This window comes from Amblyomma mixtum, chromosome 1 (genome assembly GCF_055824585.1).
Source record: "Amblyomma mixtum isolate Tamu chromosome 1, ASM5582458v1, whole genome shotgun sequence".
Taxonomy (NCBI): domain Eukaryota; kingdom Metazoa; phylum Arthropoda; class Arachnida; order Ixodida; family Ixodidae; genus Amblyomma; species Amblyomma mixtum.
Window position 1 is genome coordinate 150,658,584 of NC_143012.1, and position 21,224 is coordinate 150,679,807.

The following is a 21,224-nucleotide window of genomic DNA, read 5'->3' on the forward strand; positions in this document are numbered from 1 at the left end:
ATGAATGAATGAATGAATGAATGAATGAATGAATGAATGAATGAATGAATGAATGAATGAATGAATGAAAAATTTTTAGCCAAGCGCTTTCGCCACAGCAACGGTGTTTCTTACCTGGGAACTTAAAAACACAACTGCGTCGATCGACTAACGTAAAAGTGCCTTTAAATCTTGCGACTATTGCCATTTGTCGCATTTGTTTATTCGAAGTTATTGTGTTATTTGCTCAGAACGGGTTGAAGTTACTAACAGCGGTGCTGACGTAACAATTCTTGTATATGATTAGTATATGCGGCCAACTCATCCGCAACCTGAGAGCGATGGATAGCTTACTTTGTGGACGTATATGCGATTCCGTTTTAAGAAATCGTTGCAGTCATCTGGCAGTCTTCAATGAGCGCATATTACACAGGTCTAGTATCCGTTTCCTGACCTTCGTACAACAGCATAACGCAAAAATGGACATCGGGTTGCCCGTTCATGATAGAATGTTGAGGCTAGGACCGCGGTCAGCGATAAAACATTAGCATAGGTTACATTCCACTTGAAGCGTTTACTAATCTTTTCTCTGAAAATGCAAGTCAATATCTTATTGATTCTATCCACTCTTCCACAGGTTGTGGCCCGTTCAAGCGGACAAGCTGATGACGAGAAATACTGGTCCCTGCATGCAAGTTCAGAGAACGTAAGCTATCTGCAGCACCACTTTTAATGTGGGAACTCCCCTTTTCCGTGTCTGGGGTGACCGTATCTCCTTAGATGAGAATCAAAATACGCCACTACACGCGGAGGCGGATTTCCCGGTGCATTGCCGTCCGTCGATGACCGCGGCAGCGTCGAAGGACGCTCCGGCACGTGTCCCAGCAGGGCGCTATATAAACGCCACCACTTCGTCATGCAGACCACACAGCTCCTTTGCTTCCAGCAACTCGTAGCTCCAGAGGTGAGAACCGGCCGCAGTCAGCGCCGTGCTATTCCATCTCACAAATGAGCCGCTCCGCTCGGGGACCATGCGCTTTTCTGGTTGTTTCTTCAGACGCACTTTGCCAAAATATTTAATAAATAACTGACAGCTTTCGCGTAGACGAAGTAGCTTATATATTAAATTTATGTTGCCATTCAATATGTTTCCGCTATTTCTCGCTTTTAATTTTACGCCTTGGTACTTGATAAAGTAAAAATAAAATGGCGTCTACCCTAAGTCACGGAACGACTTGCGAATAATGCATTAAATTATGAAATCTACGCCTTCAGAACATTCAACAATATGATCAACAAGCACAACGAATCTATAGTTTAGTAACTGTAGAGCCACATGCCCTTCTTAATGTAAAACCGCGTCCCGATCCTGAACTGATTCCCTTCCTCAGAACGGAAGTTCAAAGCGATGTTGTGAAGAATTGTGATACGCTGGGATAGCTCGTGACATGTTCAGAAATTAGGAGAGCGCAAAGAGACACAATGGACGGCAGACACACAGTGAGCGGTAATTTATATATATACATACATCTTTATTAACTCTCACATGGTTACATCAGTAACAGAGGAGAGAGGACGCAAGGCAAAAAGCTGCGTTGGTGCAGCTTGAGGGCCACCCTGCGCCCCCTGCCGGCGGTATCGCCTGGCAGCTAATCACAACAGCAGTGGAAGAGCGCACTCACAAGCACAAAAGAAAATACAGCCACAAAATATATACATCAACATTTGCATGACGTTATGCATCTGTTATCACTCGACATTATTAGACAAAAGAAACTGCTCAAAATTTTTATGTACCGGAAACGCATTTATAATCAACCGAGTTACAAATCAAGTAGAAAGAAGATACACAAAGCTATATATATATATATATATATATATATATATATATATATGTTCTAATCATGATGTCAAAATGATGCACATTCAAACAAAGGAATAAGTGTTATTAATTTATGCCGTGAAGTCTTCTCAAGTATGATGTTGTTCTTGTGCAGAATATTGAGGTAGTGTGGTAGACTATATGTCACTGACTGCTTACCGTATGTAGTGCGGCAGAAAGGTACGGACCATGACATTTTGTTCCGTGTGTTATAAGATGGAATCGAACGAATGAGGTTGAAACTTGATAAGAGGAGATCATTCTTAGTTGAAACAGCATTTTTATACATAGAGATTAACTTGAATGGGAATAACTCTGAGAGTTTCATGATACTGAACCTTGCAAAGTAGGAAGCCGTATGAGTACACCATGGCACATTAGCTATTAATCTAATTGCTCGTTTTTGCGCCATTAGAATTTTCATTTGGTTTTGCTTGGTTGTTGTCCCCCAGACCATGAGACAATAAGTTATATGTGGCAATATAAATGCATTGTAAATTAATAATTTAACTCTAGGCGGAAGTGTGTGCCTCTGGCGGCATAGGATGCCATTAATCTTGTTTACTTTAGCGCAGATATTCTCAGTATGTTTATCCCAATTAAGCGATTCGGTCCAAACAACACCAAGACATTTCACAGCTGGCACGACATCAATTTTTTTGTTTCCTAACCAAAGGTCAAAATTTGCACGCACCATTCTGTTTTTAGCTCGGAATATTATTGCTTTGGTCTTCGTGATGTTTACCCTTAGGTAGTTCTTAAAGGACCATTGACGCAGGAATTCTAAGAACTTATTGCCGTGTTCTAGCAGGTCTCTTTCTGTGTTACCTGAGGAAAGCAATGTGAGGTCGTCTGCATACGCTATTATGTTGACAAGAAGGGGAGCAGAAAATATATCATTAATGTAAATATTAAATAATAGGGGGCCCAGAATGCTGCCTTGTGGTACACCAGAGAGGATAGCTTGCGAGGTTGATATAGTGTTATTAAGGGAGACCATTTGTTTACGATATTTCAGATATCATTCAATTAAAGATAAGCTGTTACCTCTAATTCCATAGTTATTGAGTTTATGTACCAGTAAAGAATGATTAAGCAGGTCAAATGCTTTGGAAAAATCAACAAATATTCCTAGTACAAGGAGCTTTTCCTCAAACGCATTTATTATTATTTCTTTTTGCTTAATTAGTGCCGTTTCCGTGGACCTTTGTTTTCTGAAACCAAACTGACTCTCTGATAAAACTGAATGTTTGACTAGAAAAGTATTTATTCTCACATAAATATTCTTTTCCAGACCTTTGGATAATATCGGAAGAATGGAAATAGGCCTGTAGTTAGCCATATCTGAGGTAGCACCACCTTTGTGAATGACAGCCACTTTTGCTACCTGCATTTCTTTTGGAAACACGCCAGATTCTATGGCTAGATTATAGATATGCATTAGTATTGGAGCTAGTATGTCAACTGCAAATTTGAAGGGTTTGATCTGAAAGCCATCTTTATCTTCAGCTCTGCTATTTCTTAGATTCCTAAACACTGTCACTATTTCACCTTCATCAGTGGGATACATGAACAGGGATTCCGGAATACATGGTGTATTATACGCGTAACCCACAGGTGTGTCGGAGGGACAGCATAACGTTTTGGTTATGTTAACAAAGTAATTATTAAATTCATTACACAGTTCCTCTCCACCTATTGGTATACCGTCTTTCATTATTGTCGTAATAGTTGTTTTTGAGGTGCGATTTAGTAATTTGTTCAGTTGGTCCCACTGGTTGTAAACACTTCTATTGGACCCCACCGAAAATGCATTACTAAAATAGCTTAGCTTAGCAGTTCGCAATTCTCTATTCAGCTGGTTTCGGTATTTCTTATATTTCTCAAGCTTGGAAGGCTCCCGTGATTTCATGAATTGCGCAAACATTTTTTCTTTGGTCCTTATTTTGCGCAGCAGTTCTTGCGTAACCCACGGCTTCTTTGGATTGCGTTTGCGCGGACGGACTAGTGGAAAACATTTATCATAGACAGTTTTAACTTTGAACAAAAATGCATCATACGCCTCATTCACGTCTTTTAAAGACAGCACATCGTCCCAACTAGTGTCATATAACATCGAACGAAAACGGTCAAGTGTGGTGATATCAACGCGTCGAAAATGTGGAGAGGGTGCTGCGGGAACTTGATAAGGGCGTTCGGCTGGGACGAAGGCAAAAACAGGGAGATGGTCACTTAAGTCGGATAGTACTGTGCCAGCTTTTGTTTCGCATTTTTCGGTGTTCGTGATTACAATATCGATACAGGAAGATGTGGAGCACGTGATGCGTGTAGGTACTTCGATAAGATTTAAAAAGCCATATGCATCTAGTAGGCTTATGAATTCTTGTTGTGCTGCTGAATGACATCGCGTATCAACATTCAAATCACCCGATAAAAATAATACTTGCTGGTTTGTTGTTACGTAATCAAACAGGCTTTCGAGAACGTCTAGGCACCCTCTCAAATTTCCATCAGGAGGACGGTACAGAACGGCAAATACATCATTCCCACCTTCAACTGTCAGGATCTCAATATCTGCGGTAGAAACTGTGAATTCCAACTAGGAGATGTGAATCTCCAACTAGGGTGACTGATTTTTCTGAGACACTCATTGACGTGTGTCTGTGCAACTTTGGCGGTTCTGGTGTAATTTCAGGTGTCCTGACTGTTGGTCTCAGTGATCACATGCCCATTTATAGCCTCATCCCACACCACACTGAATACAAAGATAAAAAACAACAAGAAAGCACTTATCGGAGGATTAATGACGAAAGTATAGCCAATTTCAGGAGTCTAGCCATGAACGCGGATTGGAGTGCCGTCCTATCTGAAAGTGATCCATGCTTTGCGTATGGAACATTTCAGACAATTGTTGAGTCACTTTATAATGAGGCGTTTCCGCGGCGGCCAGCAACGAAACATAAAAAGTCCAGGAAACCATGGATCTCAAAAGAACTTTATGACCGCATACTACATAAAAATCGCTTATTCTCAACTTTTATCGAAACAAAAAACGCAGAGATATTTCGAAATTTCAAGAAAATCAGGAACAAGCTAGGGGCCGACATAAAAAAGGCTAGACAACAATACTATCTAAACAAGTTCTCGAATACTACATCTCCAAAGCAGAGTTGGGCTCTCGTAAACGATATCCTCGGGAAAAAACCAAACAGTGTCCTCTCTTCACTAAACATTAATGGGATAGAATACACGGGGATTGAGTTGGCAAATAAATTTAACGAGCATTTCCTTACAGCTGGTGTAATGAAAAATGTAGATCCTCTCCGTAAAGAGCCTACAAGTTACATAAAGAAGACATACACAAATTCAATTTTCCTGGAACCATGTACTGATAATGAAATTGTAGACATAATTAACTCACTCCGAAACAATAGTGCTCCGGGAATAGATGACATCCTGACACGGCCAATCAAATTTGTTGCAGATATTTTAGCTGCCCCACTAGCACATATCTGTAACATCATGCTTAACACTGGTAGGTTCCCAGACTTGATGAAAGTGGCTCGTGTAGCTGTAATTCACAAGAGCGGTGATGCCAACAACCTCAACAACTACAGACCGATTTCCGTTCTCTCAACTTTTGCGAAGGTTGCTGAACATGTAATAAATAATCGCCTGTATAATTATCTGGCACGACACAAAATTATTGCAAAAGAGCAATATGGTTTCCAAAAGAATAAAACAACAGAATCTGCTTTGCTTAATATTAAGGAACAGCTAATTGACAATATAGAGAGAAGACTAGTAACAATAGGAATTTTTCTTGATTTAAAGAAAGCTTTCGACTCGGTAAAACACGATATCCTTCTCCAAAAACTGGAACGGTACGGGGTAAGAGGTCTTGCTCTTGAGCTTCTCACCAGTTATTTAAAAAATCGTTTTCAAATAACCCAAATAAACGCAGTATCATCAACACCAGGGGAAATTGTAGTTGGTGTACCACAGGGTTCTATTTTAGGACCGATACTATTCCTTCTTTATATTAACGACATAGTGAACATACCTCAGACTAAGAATATTATTATTTACGCAGATGATACTAATGTGTTCTTTTCAGGAAATAATATGGCTATCTTAGAAAAAGAAGCAAACGTATGGCTACAAGAACTTTCTTCATGGCTGGAATCTAACCAATTGAAACTAAATGTTGAAAAGACTAAATATGTCGTATTTAGAGCCAAAAAGAAGATGATTACTGAAAGTTTTCAACTGAAATTTCAAAATTCAACTCTACTTCGTGAAAATTCAATAAAATTTTTAGGAGTAATTTTCGAGCAGCACTTACTGTGGAATGACCATTCAGATTATTTACGCAGTAAAGTATCGCGGTCAGTGGGCATAATAAACAGACTACGAATGCTTGTACCTGTCAGATGCAAACTACAGCTATACTACTCTTTAGTTCACTCCTATATACATTACGGGCTACTTGTGTGGGGAACAACAACACTTACTAATATAGCAAAATTATTTGCGCTGCAAAAAAGGGCTATCCGAGCTGTATTCAACCTTACACTCAGCCAAGACACAGGGGAGGTTTTTAGAAAGCACAAGTTACTTAAAATACAAACAATGTATGACAAAAAACTGGCTATATACATAAAGAATCAAATAAAATACAGTAAAGATATGTTTCAGAACACATATCTGCACATGCCTGGACTATATAACTTCCGAACAGCTAGTTTCCATGTTTCAAAGTCCCGTACAAATTATGGCCACCAAATGTTGACATTTATGATACCGCGAGTTCTAAATGCTTACGCCCCGCTACTTTCTATGGCAATGGAAAAATGAAGTGACCAAAGCTATAAAAGAGCCGTGCATGATATGCTACTTTCGTGACAGTGCTGTATAAGTAAACACCGTTGTATCTTTTTTTGGTATCAAATCTGTATACTACTGCCAATTTAATTTTAACCTGCGTTTTTTTTTTTTCTGTTCGAAGTCGGTTGCTGTCAAATGCTTTGAATGTTTGTTTGAATTTGTTGTTTGTTTTTTGTATAGGAGGGCAGGCCTTAGTCAGGTGTTGTTTAACGCCTTTTGCCTGCTCGTCCTTGGTTTACGTCTGCATTGTAAACCAAAAATAAACCAATAAAAAAAAATTGTTTGTTTTCTTTTGCAGGTTGTGTGTTCAATATCTGCAACGACACACCGCCACCCCGGCGCCCAGGTCTATTAAGAACAAAATGTGTATAGTTACTTAGAACTAAATAGTTTGCGTCATCTTGATACCAGGTCTCGAGAATCTAGAATAATCGAGAATAAGGCAGGTACGAGAATCTTTACACCGTCCTTCTGCGTGCAAAGAAAAAAATACGTTTATTGCATCAATTAGCCTGTAACCGTAGAATTAGGCCCTTCTTTTTGTATACAGCCCCGTTCGCTCCACGTTGTCGTGCGCGCTTGCTTTAACTCTTACTGTACTTGATCCTTCTACAAAGAGTGTCAAGACTCACAAGCTTGATTTCTTTTTATAAAAATACACATATTTTCCTGCTGGACTACCGCTTATGACGTAAAGTGAATGGGAGGAGAGAGCTGCTTGTCACCTTTTCTTGGTGGAGGATCGAATTATTGTTATTGCGGAGTTAGCGATCTCGTTTTCTTCCCTGTGGGTCCTGTCTGGTTGTGCTAATTTCGGAATGATGTGTGCTCGCTAGCGTCTACCGATATCGTCCTCTGATTTTCTTTTTCTTTCCCATCAATAGAACCCATCCACACAGCCATGATGAGCAGCAAGTTCCTCCTGGTCGCCCTCGTGGTGCTGGCCACCCTGTGCAGTCTGACCGCCGCCCAGTACGGCTTCGGTGGAGGGTTCGGAAGGGGCTACGGAGGAGGCTTCGGCCGCGGATTCGGCGGCTACGGGGGCTACGGCCGAGGCTTCGGTGGAGGATTCGGCCGTGGATTCGGAGGCTACGGTGGATACGGCCGCGGTTTCTATGGCTGAACCTGGAACGCTTATCGCATTAGCTAAGGAATCTCAACGCGACGCTAGCCTCTGTTTTGAGTGAAATAAATTGTTTTACACAGCTGATAATCTCTGCGTGTTAGTTAAGATTAATACGTGTCTAAATTTATGTTTAGATTTTTTTCTCTGCTTTAGTGTTTTTTTTTCTCTGCATTGACAACAACGCTTCTATGGAAAGAGATCACAATGTGCTGCCGCTTGAAGGCACTCGATGGTCTAGGCTGCTGATATGCGTTTGATCAGCGTCGTCGAAGTCAAGGAGAAATATGCACGTGATTGTCTATTGTATGAAGAGCCGCAAGTAAAAGTAGGTAACAATATATTGTGGCAAACTATGTTGTAGTTGCCCAGAAAACTGTCTAGCTAGATAACTAACAGAGATAGCTACGCAGGCAACGTAGATAACTAGATTGTGCTGATAAGTAAACATCAGTCTTGTATCGGGGTCTTGATAGTTGTCAACAATTCATTAATTATAAAAAATTTTTGAAGTGTACACGAATAATTTCTTTTATCCACATTACTATCTTTCCGTTTCCCACAAGTCCCCTAATCGGCATTTACTTGCTTGCACTTTTTTAAAAGTTAAGCATACCCTGACCGTAACTAAGCCCCATTGCATATCGGATCTCTGCGGTGGCGTTGAACACAACAGGGCTTTATAGTCGATAAAATTATATTTAATCGTTTCGCTTCCTTGGATGCTGGAACGGTAAAGGTCCTCCGTAGTGTCAGAATCTTGCCAGTAGCCCAGCGCCCTCAGGCACCCAGCTGTAGCCTCGGAAAGCACAGTGCTTGCTTTCCAACAGTCGAAAAATATTGGCTTTATATTTAACCGTTTTTTTTTTACTTTCCGTGCGGCGTAATTTCTGTTTCAAGATTACATTACAACCTATTTATTTCCTGTGACATTTAAATTTATTATCCAGCCTCTGTGTTCTTATCCCGTATGTAGTATCGAAATTCTCGCCGTAGAGGACCTGAAAACTTTCGCGACCTGCCGTTTCGCCTCCATCCGCCTCTACTCCTCATAATATTCCTTTCCTTTTTACTTTACGCACATCGGCCATTGACCACGCCGTATTGGCCTGTACCGCCTCATTAGCTTTGTTCCAATGTGCTCTCAAACAAAGCCTGCTGACTGTCCGCTGCTTCATTTCAATTCCAGAGTCAAGGGCATATCCAAGTAAATAAATAAATAAATAAATAAATAAATCTTGCAACGTATCCGGTATAATAGCGATATCATCGCCACGGACTCTCCCGGCAAGCGGATTGTTCCCAGGTGATTCATTCGCCACCGTAACAAACTTGGCCCTGCTTTCTAGTTTTCATTCAGTCCCATTCTTTTACACTTTATACGATATGCGAAGGTCTTAGGTTCGAAGCCTTTGGGACTCATTTGGTCATCTTTTCATCTGCTTTCCGTTGAATTATCTTCCATTAAGTACACGACTATTATATTAATATCCCACACTGAACGATTCTGCCATTAAACAAGAAACACCCTCTTATGCGGTGTCGGCTTCAACGTCTACTGGCGTTTTAAAAGGGTAGCGTTCAAAAGGGTCGCTGAAAAGCTGGGGTCATCGACGGCGTGGACGACTGCGTCATTCTGCGTGAACGAAAAATACACGAAAAATTCCGCACAGACGCAGCCTAAATGGGTCTTCTAGGTCAAGTGACCATGTAACGTCATAACAAGCTGCCCACCGGATTGTGGGCAAACTTCGCATCAAGGAAGGTGCCGGTTAAATTCAAGAATTGCCGCCACAGGTTGCTTAGGAAGAGCAACCTCTTTCGCACAACTCTCAATGGTAACACCACCTGCAATCGCAAGGAAGTGACGCATCGGTTAACTGCTCCAACACTGCGCAAGGAGTGGTAGGAGCACTCCCAATGAACTATGACTGTTAGTAGACAATGACCGATCCGGCATATATGGAGGTTAACCCATTAGTCCTCTCAGCCTCCCCGCGGTGGCTCAGTGGTTACGGCGCACGGCTGCTGACCCGAAAGACGCGGGTTCGATCCCGGCCGCAGCGGCCGAAATTCGATGAAGGCGAAATACTAGAGGCCCGTGTACTGTGCGATGTCAGTGCACGTTAAAGAACCACAGGTGGTCGAAATTTCCTGAGCCCTTCACTACGGCGTCCCTCATAGCCTCAGCCACTTTGGCACGTTAAACCCCAATAAACCTACCAACCAACTAACTAACCATTAGTCCTTTCATGTCATAACGTTAAGGGGGAGCTTAGTTGTCGCTTTAAAGTTTTTCACGTGCAGTAACAATATAATGATGCGTTTATTTTTACTTCCCTCTAAGAAAAGTAAAGAACGAGCCGCAAAAAAGGCTGCTTCAGGAAAGTTTGGTTCCAGACGGAGAACGATGCGCACATGTCGAGACATCATAATAGATTAGATTTAGTCTGGGCGTCAAGGCATCGCTAGTGGCTATGACCAGATGTGACATTACCAGAGCTGGCTATTTACCACTCTGCATTCACAGGGGTCAAATGACATAGATACGATGTCGGCGCGTGTACAAAAGAAAAGCGGTTTAGTAGGGAACAGCTATAATCTGTACCTTTTGGTTGGTTGAGAAGGTTAAAAGAATTGAACAGCAGCGACTGTTCAACGTAACGACGTACGGCAGCGTCGGCCGACGTACCGGACTGCAGGGTTTCGAGCATTGTAGCGTGTACTGTACACAGAGTTCCGCAATTAAACGCGCACCGTAGACTGCTTCCCTGAGCTAAACTGGTGAGTTGTTCGAGTTCAAATTTCGCAGAGAAAGGACAGTATGTCCACAGAATTGTTTTATACTACATTTGTTTCGGCTGCTTGCCTGAATCATCAACAAAAGTCGGATATCGACATTTTCTGCGGGGACAATGAAACAAAACTAGCTGTTTTCTCAGCGATTTCAACGCTGGCGCCGTCTAGTTTCTCGGCCATGGAGATTAAGAAAAAAATGTCGTGCCCAAAAAAGACTAATACATGAAAAAACACACCACAGGAAAGACCTGTTGTGTCACTTTTGTGTATTCGTCTTTTTACGCATGACAACTAACCTGACAAAAAGTTCTACTAAGCCATGCAGATTCGGCTAAGGAGAGGCGGGTCGGTGATTTGGACATGCTTTTGGCGTTTGAGACACTTTTTCACTAAAAACTTGCAACTGAGTCAAGTTACACAAAGTAGTTTTTTTTTCACAATCGTCTTTTCTTGGGCTAGTTGGTTTTTCATACTGTAGGTGTTAGCAGCGCACACGAAACAAGGACGGACAGAAAAGGGAACGAAACACAGCGCTGACTTTCAACTCAGCTTTATTGGAAAAAATAAGCGACTTTTATATAAAGAAATTTTAACATGTGACACAGAAGATGTCAAAACTTCCTACTACATGCGCCATCCAAAATCACTGATACTCTAGATAAACCCTGATGAAGAACGTGATTGAAAACACCGAGGAATACTGAAAAGACATGAAAGTCAATCAAATGAAACGGGTTATATTTATGCAACGCCCACATTTTTCCTTAAGACACGTGCCGCTCAAAACCATCTAATTGGTGTTTTGATCAACAACGGTGAAGAAACAACAATGAAAAACCCTGTCAATTTTTTTTTGATACCAAAATGCAAAAGCAGGATCAGTCTGTATATGGGCTCCCGTTGTCAAAAGGTAAAAGAAAATAAAATGACAAAAGACAGGACTGAAACGGCATAAAAACACATTAACTAAAACAGCATAAAACCCTTATTATCGCATCCGTTAAAAAGTGTCCAACTTTGCGGGTGCGCGCCTGCGGCCTGCAAGAATTCAAGTTCTTTATCTAGGAGCACTATGGACGCAGAGCTGACGCACATGTCCCCTTTTTGTTCGATTGCTTTTGCCTCGATAATCTCCCTCGTGGTCAGATCGAAGCTTCTACTTAAAATCGTAGTTTCCTGGAACCGTGGTGGGCAATTATTGCATTCGTTGCAGTGCACAGCGAGATTTCCTTCTCGTATGTTTCTCTTGCGCAGATTGGCATAATTAATGTTGTGTTCTTAGAGTCGGTCGTTAAGACATCGGCCCGCTTGTCCTATATAAACTTTCCCGCAGCTTAACGGAATCTGGTACACAACACCTTTAGTACACGGTACAAACGAAGTCCGGTGTTTTTTAGAGCACTGCACACGTGGTGTACCACACGTCTCAGTAAGCTTGCAAAGCTTTCACAGCTTTTGCGGGGCTGAAAACAACACTCTCAACTTCACTTTTTATCCGATCCGTTTAAAATTGTGGGAGATGCTGTGCAAATAGGGTATTACAACCAGGTTTCGTTTCTGTTCACTCTCAGCCGAGGCTTTCACACCTCCCTTGCTTTTACTTTTCACTTCCGTGTAGATTGTTCAGCCACAGAGATGATGACATGCTCCGGATAACCACTATCTTTCAACCTCGCAGTCTGTTCATGAAAACTACGCTTCACGGTATGTGGACAGGATTTGTGCAAAGCATTTGTCAAACACAGGTTAGTAATAGAACGTTTTACTAGTTTTGAATAAGCCGAGTTGAATGGGAGGACACTTTTTTTGCCTCGTGGATCGTATGTCCAGCAGATATGATCTCTCGTACACGTGATACTTAAATCTAGGAACCGGATTGTGTCGTTATTCGGCAGCTCATACGTTAACTCGAGTGGTTCGAACAATCTAAGACTAACAATGCTTGCGTTACAACTGCCTGAAAAGAATCATTGCTATAATCAAAAAGGATTAAATAATCATCTACATATGTGAACACTTTTACTGCGTTGAACTCTGCCAGGTGACACGTCAACATGTTGTCAAGATGCCCTAAAAAATGTAACTGAAGATGGGTGCCAAGCAGGAACCTATGCATACACCTTGTTTTCGCAAATATATTTCGTTATTCTAAGTTACGTAAGTGGATCCAAGGTAGAAAGTAGGCATTTCTAAAAACGACTTGACACTCATCAGAACTGCATTCTGGAAAGCTACAGAGTCAAATTTGTCAATGCAATTTTCAAGGTTTGAAAGTAACTCCTTCTGTGGAAGAGAGTAATACAAATCCTTAATATATATAGAACTTGCTTGCATGTTCTTGCTATCCTGGCCTTCCAGAAACCCCATGACTTCTACCAAGTTCTTAATCTGGAAAGGGTCATCAATATGGATGGTCTTTATCTTTTCTTGCAGAAGTTGTGAAATTGCTTTCTGCCATGAACCTGTTTCTTACACACACGAAAACATAATTTTTGACAGGGTTTTTCATTGTTGTTTCTTTACCGTTGTTGATCATGACACCCTTCAGATGGGTTGAAGCGGCACGTGTCTTAAGAAAAAAGGTGGGCGTTGCACAAATCTAACCCGTTTCATCTGATTCACCTTTCACGTCTTCTGAGGATTCCTCAATGTTTTCAATCACGTTCTTTATCAGGGTTTATCCAGAGTATCAGCGATGTTGGAGGCATATGTGGTAGGACGTTTTGACATCTTCGGGGTCACATGTTAAAAATTCTTTGTATAAAAGTCGCTTATTTTTTCCAGTGAAGCTCAGTTGAAAGTCAGCGCTGTGTTTCGTTCCCTTTTGTGTCCGTCCTTGTTTCGTGTGCGCTGCCAACACCTACAGCATGAAAAACCAACTAGCCCAAGAAAAGACGATTCAGACCTATATTTCAAGCACATCGGGCTCTGTCTCTTCTCTTTCCCATCCTTCGGTCTTGGTTAGTCTCGCTGCCGTCGCCATCTGCAAATCACGATCTCTTTCGTTCTGCCTCAGGCGCAAGTTCCTCCCGCATGACGTCAAGGCGATTCTTGGAGGGTTCGCCCCCGCATCAGGCCATGGGACACGCCTCATGAAGATACTTCGGTCTGAGTGGCAAAGACAAGCAAGGATCTACAAAAATGACCTGCATGTGTTCCTACGCACCACCACCCCAGAACATCAAGCCGACAGGGATTTACAGGAATACCTTGGCATCGTCTCACGGACGAGAAAGTTCCTGTGGCAGCAAGCGTTGCAGTATCTTCAGAATACAGCCCCGAGAAGCCTCGTACGGTTCGAAGGGACGTCACTACTATTGGAGATGTCCACCTACCTGCGCACGTGAAGAATGTCCTGGCATTGGGCCCCAAGATCGCGGTAGAATCTCGGAAGACGGCATCGGAGTTGCCATGGTCCATCAGGTCGCGAGGAAGGCTCCACACAGTGAACGGAGCAGATGCGTTCCGGAAGATGTGGACGTGCTTCTACGTCGGGAGTCGACAAGAAAACATCGACCTGTGCGGCAGGTGACATCCTTCTTATTCGAAAACTAGCTGCGTGCTCTTCCGGAGGATAAGGAAGGCGGCCTTGTTGTGGGCTCCAGGGAAATGTTCGGACTGGGAGTGTTCTGTGAAGATTCTATGATACGCTTGCCAAAACTGAAGCAAACAGCCAAAACATAATGTGAGAGGCTGAACCTGATCCGATTAGTCCAAAGTATTGACCGCTCCGAAATCAATAGCCTTCATTTAAAGTTTTCCGCTAAGACGCACAAGCTCGATTGTTCATTCAGAGTCATTGTGTCAGAAACAGGTTCATGGCAGAAAGCAATTTCACAATTTCTGCAAGAAAACCTAAATGCCATCCCTATTTATGATCCTCTCCAGACTAAGAGCTCGGTAGAAGTCATAGGGTTTCTGGAAGGCCAGGATGGCAAGAACATGCAAGCTTGTTCTATAGATATTAAGGATTTGTATTACTCTCTTCCACAGAAGGAGTTACTTTCAAACCTTGAAAATAGCATTGACAAATTTGACTCTTTAGTTTTCCAGAATGCAGTTCGGATGAGTGTCAAGTCGTTTTTATAAATGCTTACTTTCTACCTTCGATCCACTTACGTAACTTGGAATAACGAAATATATTTGCGAAAACAAGGTGTATGCATAGCTTCCTGCTTAGCACCCATACTCAGAGACATTTTTTAGGCCATCTTGACAACATGTTGACGTGTCACCTGGTACAGTTCAACGAAGTAAAAGTGTTCACATATGTAGATGATTATTTAATTCTTTTTGATGATAGCAATGATTCTTTTCAGACAGATGTAACGCAAGCATTGTTAGTCTGAGAGATTGTTCGAACCACTCGAGTTAACGCATGAGCTGACGACTAAAGACTCAATCCGGTTCCTAGATTAAAGTATCACGTGTACGAGAGATCATATCTGCTGGACATACGATCCACGAGGCAAAAAAAGTGTCCTCCCGTTCAACTCGGCACATTCCAAACTACTAAAACGTTCTCTTACTTTCATGTGTTTGACAAATGATTTGCACAAATCCTGCCCACACACCATGGAGCGCAGTTTTTATCAACAGACTGTGAGGTTGAATAAGTGGTTATCCGGAGCAGATCATCATCTCGGTGGCTAAACGAATCTAAAAGGAAGTGAAAAGCAAAAGCAAGTGAGGTGTTAAAGCCTTGGTTGAGAGTGAACAGAAACGAAACGTGGTTGTAGTACATACCCTATTTGCACAACACCTTCCACAATCTGAAACGGATAGGCAAAAAGTGAATTTGAGAGTGCTGTTTTCAGCCCCGCAAAAGCTGTCAAAGCTTTGCAAGCTTACTCAGACGTGTGGTACACCACGTGTGCAGTGCTCCAAAAAACACCGGTCTTCATTTGTACCGTGTACTAAAGGTGTTGTGTATCAGATTCTGTTAAGCTGCGGGAGAGTTTATATAGGACCATTGTCTTAACGACCGACTCTGAGAACACAACAATAATTATGCCAATATGCGCGAGACAAACACACGAGAAGAAATTCTCGCTGTGCACTGCAGCGAATGCGATAATTGCACACCACGGTTCCAGGATACTACGATTTTAAGTAGAAGCAGCGATCAGACCGCGAGGGAGATTATCGAGTCAAAAGCCATAGAACAGAAAGGGGACATGTGCGTCAGCTCTGCGTCTATAGTTCTCCTGGATAAAGAACTTGGATTCTTGCAGGCCGCAGGCGCGCAACCGTAAAGTTGGTCACTCTTTAACGGGTGGGATAATAAGGGTTTTATGCTGTTTTATTTAATGTGGTTTTATGCTGTTTCATTCCTGTCTTTTGTCATTTTATTTTCTTTTACCTTTCGACAACGGGAGCCGATATACAGACTGATCCTGCTTTTGCATTTTGGTATCAAAAAAAAATTGACAGGGTTTTTCATTGTTGTTTCTTCACCGTTGTTGATCAAAACACCAATTAGATGGTTTTAAGCGGCACGTGTCTTAAGAAAAAAGGTGGGCGTTGCACAAACCTAACCCGTTTCATCTGATGGACCTTTCATGTCTTCTCAGGATTCCTCAATGTTTTCAATCATGTTCTTTATCAGGGTTTATCTAGAGTATCAGTGATGTTGGATGGCACATGTGGTAGGACGTTTTGACATGTTCTGGGTCACATGTTAAAAATTCTTTGTATAAAAGTGGCTTATTTTTTCCAATAAAGCTCAGTTGAAAGTCAGTGCTGTGTTTCGTTCCCTTTTCTGTCCGTCCTTGTTTCGTGTGCGCTGCTAACACATATAGTTTTTTTTGGTCGCCGTTGATAAATCAGTGGAAAAAGCGTCTTCAAACCTTCCGCAGAGCACTCCCCATCCCCCTGTTTGGCCGAATCTCCACGGCCGGCTAACGAGATGGCGCCAGCAGTGCGACCACTAAGATAACGGATAACTTTGTTTCGTCGTCAGCGCAGACGATCGATTATCCGATATTATTGATATATTCATGGAAGTACCCCAAACAATTGTAGCATAAATTAATTCTGCCTACCAACTGCCGTTTTTTTTTAATAATTTCAGCTCGAAAAACTGACCGGTTTAGCCGAAACATCCTATGGTGAGCGTTTATTTTTGGAACAGTCTGTATGTGTAATCGTAAAAAAGGCCCTCATATTTAACGAAACCTTTATTTCGTTACTCTCGCCTTCTGAATTCAAATTGATTAGCTTTTAAGGATAAGTTTTCGGCATGCCTGAAAGTGAACTTCTTTAAAAAAAAATCTGGAAAACGCTGAAGCTGCGCCCGCGACAGCGTGTTGCAGCGCTTCTAGGAGGTCCACGGCACGCCATCGCCGTGTCTGAGCGAGGCATTGGTTGTTGGGCAAGTCGCTCGGAGTCTCAAGGAGGCCTCCCACTACAGCCCACCCGCCGCCCGAAGAGACCACGAACGGGCTGTACTGACGTTGTTCCCTGAATAGGCCGTTGTGCGTCACCGTTGTGACTGTGATTCAGAAGAAAGGTAAGGCGAAGTAACGGTTCACATATCGGTGGACACCTGAACCACGCTTGAGGGAAGGGAGGAAGTTTGTATTCAAAGAGAAACGACAGAGATGCTGTAGTGTACATATCCGTCACTGTTGGTGGTGGTGGTGAAAAAATTTATTAGGAAGGGACAGGAGGTATGCTTGGATCTATCCATAAGGAACCGGTCCTTAAAAAGACTAGGTGAGGGTCCATAGTTCGGGATGCCAGTGGCGGTGGCCACCGCCGGGGTGCGCCCGATTAAGGCTTCTTGGGCTTGTAAGTCGTGGCAGCCGAGCAGGGTTGCATCCGAGTCCACGCGGGTTGGCTTGGGTATGGGGTGAATAGCCGGATTAGAGGGTCAGGTCCACACCACGTGGTATGTGTCCGGAGATACCGCTGTACAGTGCGGGCTGCTGCCGTCGCATTCATTGACCAGAAAAGCACACAGACGCGTACAGCCGGCCGAACCTTTAGCCAGCGTGCACGATAGTCGCTTTTTTTTTGCGCTCTTGCGCTTTGCGACAAAGCAAACTAGCGGAAATCTCAATATTCAGCACTGCCTTAGTGAGGCTGTGCTTACGTTTGATATTTTCTCGACTTTACTCCGTCATAAGCTGCAGGAGCACGGGAAACGAGGCCGTCTCTCACGCCAGCAAAAGATTTGGCCGGCTGCACATCACATGTGCTCTGGAGGTACAGGTTCCATGACATGACAATGGTTGACACCCGCGCAAGACATGACGCACAAAGCTCCAGTCACCGCTGCCTGGTCCCGCTCGCAGGAGCCAAACTGTCGTGGTACCGCCGGGCTTCGTGTTCGGATGGTGTTATAGTTTGCCGAGCTAGTAGCGTGTCCCACCAGGCATCGGGTCCAGGATCACCGCCGCATTGCCGAAGGAGGAAGGAAACGTGGGCCGGAGACGGGGAGTAGGGGAAGTGAAGGAAAAACTGTATTTGCATGGTTACATGATTAATTACATTATTTACAAGAGCGGGACTGAGAATGGCTCTCAGTGGAAGGGGAACGTCTTCGTCAACCGTAGTCGACTGGAGCTAGCAGGCTTCCTTGCGGTAAAGGCGTTCTTTTTCAACCCTGTCAGCCTCCTCCTTAGCTGCTTCCTTGCGGTAAAGGCGTTCTTTTTCTATCCTGTCAGCGTCCTCCTTGGCGGCTTCCTTGCGGTAAAGGCGTTCTTTTTCAACCCTGTTGGCCTCCTCCTTGCGTTCTTTTTCAACCCTGTCGGCCTCCTCCTTAGCGTTCCTGATTGCCTCCTGAATGAGTTCCCAGGTCTCCCAAATTTTGTCACCCTCCTCCTTAGCACCACATTCCTTAATAGCCTCAATCAGCTGCGGCTTTCTGTGACTTTTCCTGGCCTCAATACCCAGCTTTTCACACAGCAACATCAACTCTGGCTTCTTTAGCTTGCTCAAATCCATGGCAATTCTCGAACGAGGACTTTCAAAAAATAAGCTGCTACGTGAAATGCTTAAGCGAGAACGTGCAGAAAAACAATCTACAGGTAGTGATAAATTTCCAGAGTTATCAAGCCTGGCAGATTCTTAAAGAAAGTCAAGCGCTCACCACTACTGAAGCCAGGACCAAGCGTGGAAGATCCCGCCGCTGCCAACCAGTTGTTATATTTTGCCGAGCTAGTAGCGTGTCCCACCAGGCATCCGGCCCACGTTTCCTTCCTCCTTCGGCAATGCGGCGGTGATCCTGGACCCGATGCCTGGTGGGACACGCTACTAGCTCGGCAAAATATAAAAACTTGCATTTCTGTACAGGAGAGTTAAATGAACAAAAGAAACAAGCATTCAACTCAAGACGGGATTATTCCTCGAATCCGTCTACAAACAGCGTTGCGACTCAAGGAATTTACTGGTTCCTATTTTTCAGCCGCCCCCTTCGCGGCCGCGGTCCGATAGCTGCTCTAGCAGGTGCAACAGGACACAAGGCTAGGAATTTCAGCTTAGGACCCTTAACTGTTCCTCGTCCAAGTCTCGTGGTTCTGAAGTTTGGCTGATGCTCAGAAAGCAGAACGCGAGAAGGGAACGGACGAGTGCGAATGCCGTGCCAGCGTATCCGTCTCTCTCGGATCGGGTTCGCGCGTTGCGTTCTCTTGGCTTGTGTTCCCACGGGGCGGGTGCGAACTCTTGAGCACCGAGGTGCCAAATTGGGGCGTCCACGCGGTTCGGATTTCAGTCGAGCAGTCAACAAGAGCCGCACTTTCCCCTTAATTAACTCTTCCCGTTTGGCCACCTCTGTGCGCTGCCGCTCCGCGGAAACCCTCGCAGTTGGTTTGCGTGGCGCGTCACTAGCAATCGCTGAACCGTCACAGGTAAAGTCGCTGGCGTTCGCCTCATCATCAGTTTGTAAAATTGCCTGTTCTAGCTCACCACCGTGAGTATTTATAAGGGTTACAGGGCCACGTTTGCCCTCTTCACCCGCGTGCTCTGCTGGTGCTGCGAATTCTGGAGCCTTCGAACTGGTGAGGACCTGCGCAGCGTTATCTTCAAAACTAAGGCCCTTTTCTTTGGGCAGCATATCCAAGCGATTTGAGAAAATCGAGGGATACTGCATAGGCAGGTTTTGGGAGACGACTGCCTTGGTCAGACGCAGCCCGAGCGGGCTCTCGATCGCGACACGGGCAGTAAGTTGGTCGTGCTCGATACCTTTCCTATCCTTATACTGGCGGTACAGCAGGCCAGAACGGAGTTGGAAAGGTATGTTCTTCCGTGACACACCTATGTCACTTTGGTGACTCAAGTTGCGTAGATTTTGGTCTTTCTCTTGCTCAGCGGTGAACGTTTCTCTGTCCACACGAAGGAGCTCGAGAAAGCCATCCGAGTGGGGCAACACAAGATCGGTATTCAATTCCTCACCTAGCCCCAGCTCATCACTTGCGCCTGATTCGGAAGACTCACTATCGCCTGCACTACTATCGGTACTCTTTACCCCTGTGCTAGTAGTGAGTAAGTCCTGGGCTGGCTCGTCATTAGGTAGCGCGGAGCCGTCACGGCTTAAGTCGCCGGACAATACCTCCGGCGCGTCCCCGGCTTTCGCCGCTATAGTGGTCATCTCCGCTGTGGTCGCTCGGACAATACCTCCGGCATTCCTGCTACACTAATCCGCTCAAGGAATTTCGCTGGGGTTACTGCTGACAATGGCCCTTGAAATTCCTGCTACACTAATCCGCTGAGGCTCGGAGGGGCATTCCAAGCATCCCACATCCCACCGCCGTCGCGGGGTTGTCGGCCTCGATGAATGTTCACGGTAGCTGCTTGATCGGGCCCACGTGGTCCGAAGTACAGTCACAACAATGGGTTGATGTCTTCAAAGGTTTCGTCTGCTGATTTGCAAATTCCAATCAACAACGCTGTGCGGTTCTAGTGCATATTAAAGAACCCCAAGTCACCGAAATTATCGATGCCCTCCAGTACGGTGTCCCTCATAGCCTGAGTCGCTTTGGAACGCAGAGCTCCATAAACCCGAGCTAAAAACGAACACGGTCATAACGCCACCAATCGTACCTGAGCGGAAGCGCTTCGTCTTTACTTTCATCTCTATAACATAGGTGCTCTGCCACAGCTCATGATAGTCAATTGAAATGCTTTGTAGAGTAGTGCGCTATTGTTATCGGGTCCCGTTTCAAAATTTGCATACTCACAATTACTCATGTACAGGTGCGGACAAAATAAACGGAGCACGCAAATGTCTTTGAATATTTTTCACGCGTCACCTAATCAAAATTTCGAGCAGTGGTACGCGCATGCTGGTAGCGGAGGTTGGTGTGCTTTCTTGTAGACAAACAACGCTTCTTCATCACCAATGGAGAAAGCGTGATATCACTTCGAACGCATTCGCATGCTCCGTTTACTTATGGCCGCGCCTGTACAGATCAGTACACAAAGACACTACATAATATCAGAAACCACAACGCATTCAAAACGTACACTTTTATTCAGCACGGAACTAACGAGCCTTCTTAGCCTGTAAAAAATAATCCCTTCTCCTTCATCCATGCGTCAACCAGCAATGTA

The 21,224-nt window shown here is 43.9% G+C and overlaps 1 protein-coding gene across 1 annotated transcript; it reads left to right on the forward strand.

The window, feature by feature from the left end:
- The first annotated feature begins 919 nt into the window (after positions 1-919).
- On the forward strand, positions 920-7,877 carry LOC149367965 (uncharacterized). Its single transcript, XM_089568518.1, has 2 exons — positions 920-943; positions 7,633-7,877. Exon 2 carries the CDS (start codon positions 7,650-7,652, stop codon positions 7,869-7,871), a length of 222 nt encoding a protein of 73 aa, XP_089424644.1. The 5' UTR covers positions 920-943; positions 7,633-7,649; the 3' UTR covers positions 7,872-7,877.
- The last annotated feature ends 13,347 nt before the right edge of the window (positions 7,878-21,224 follow it).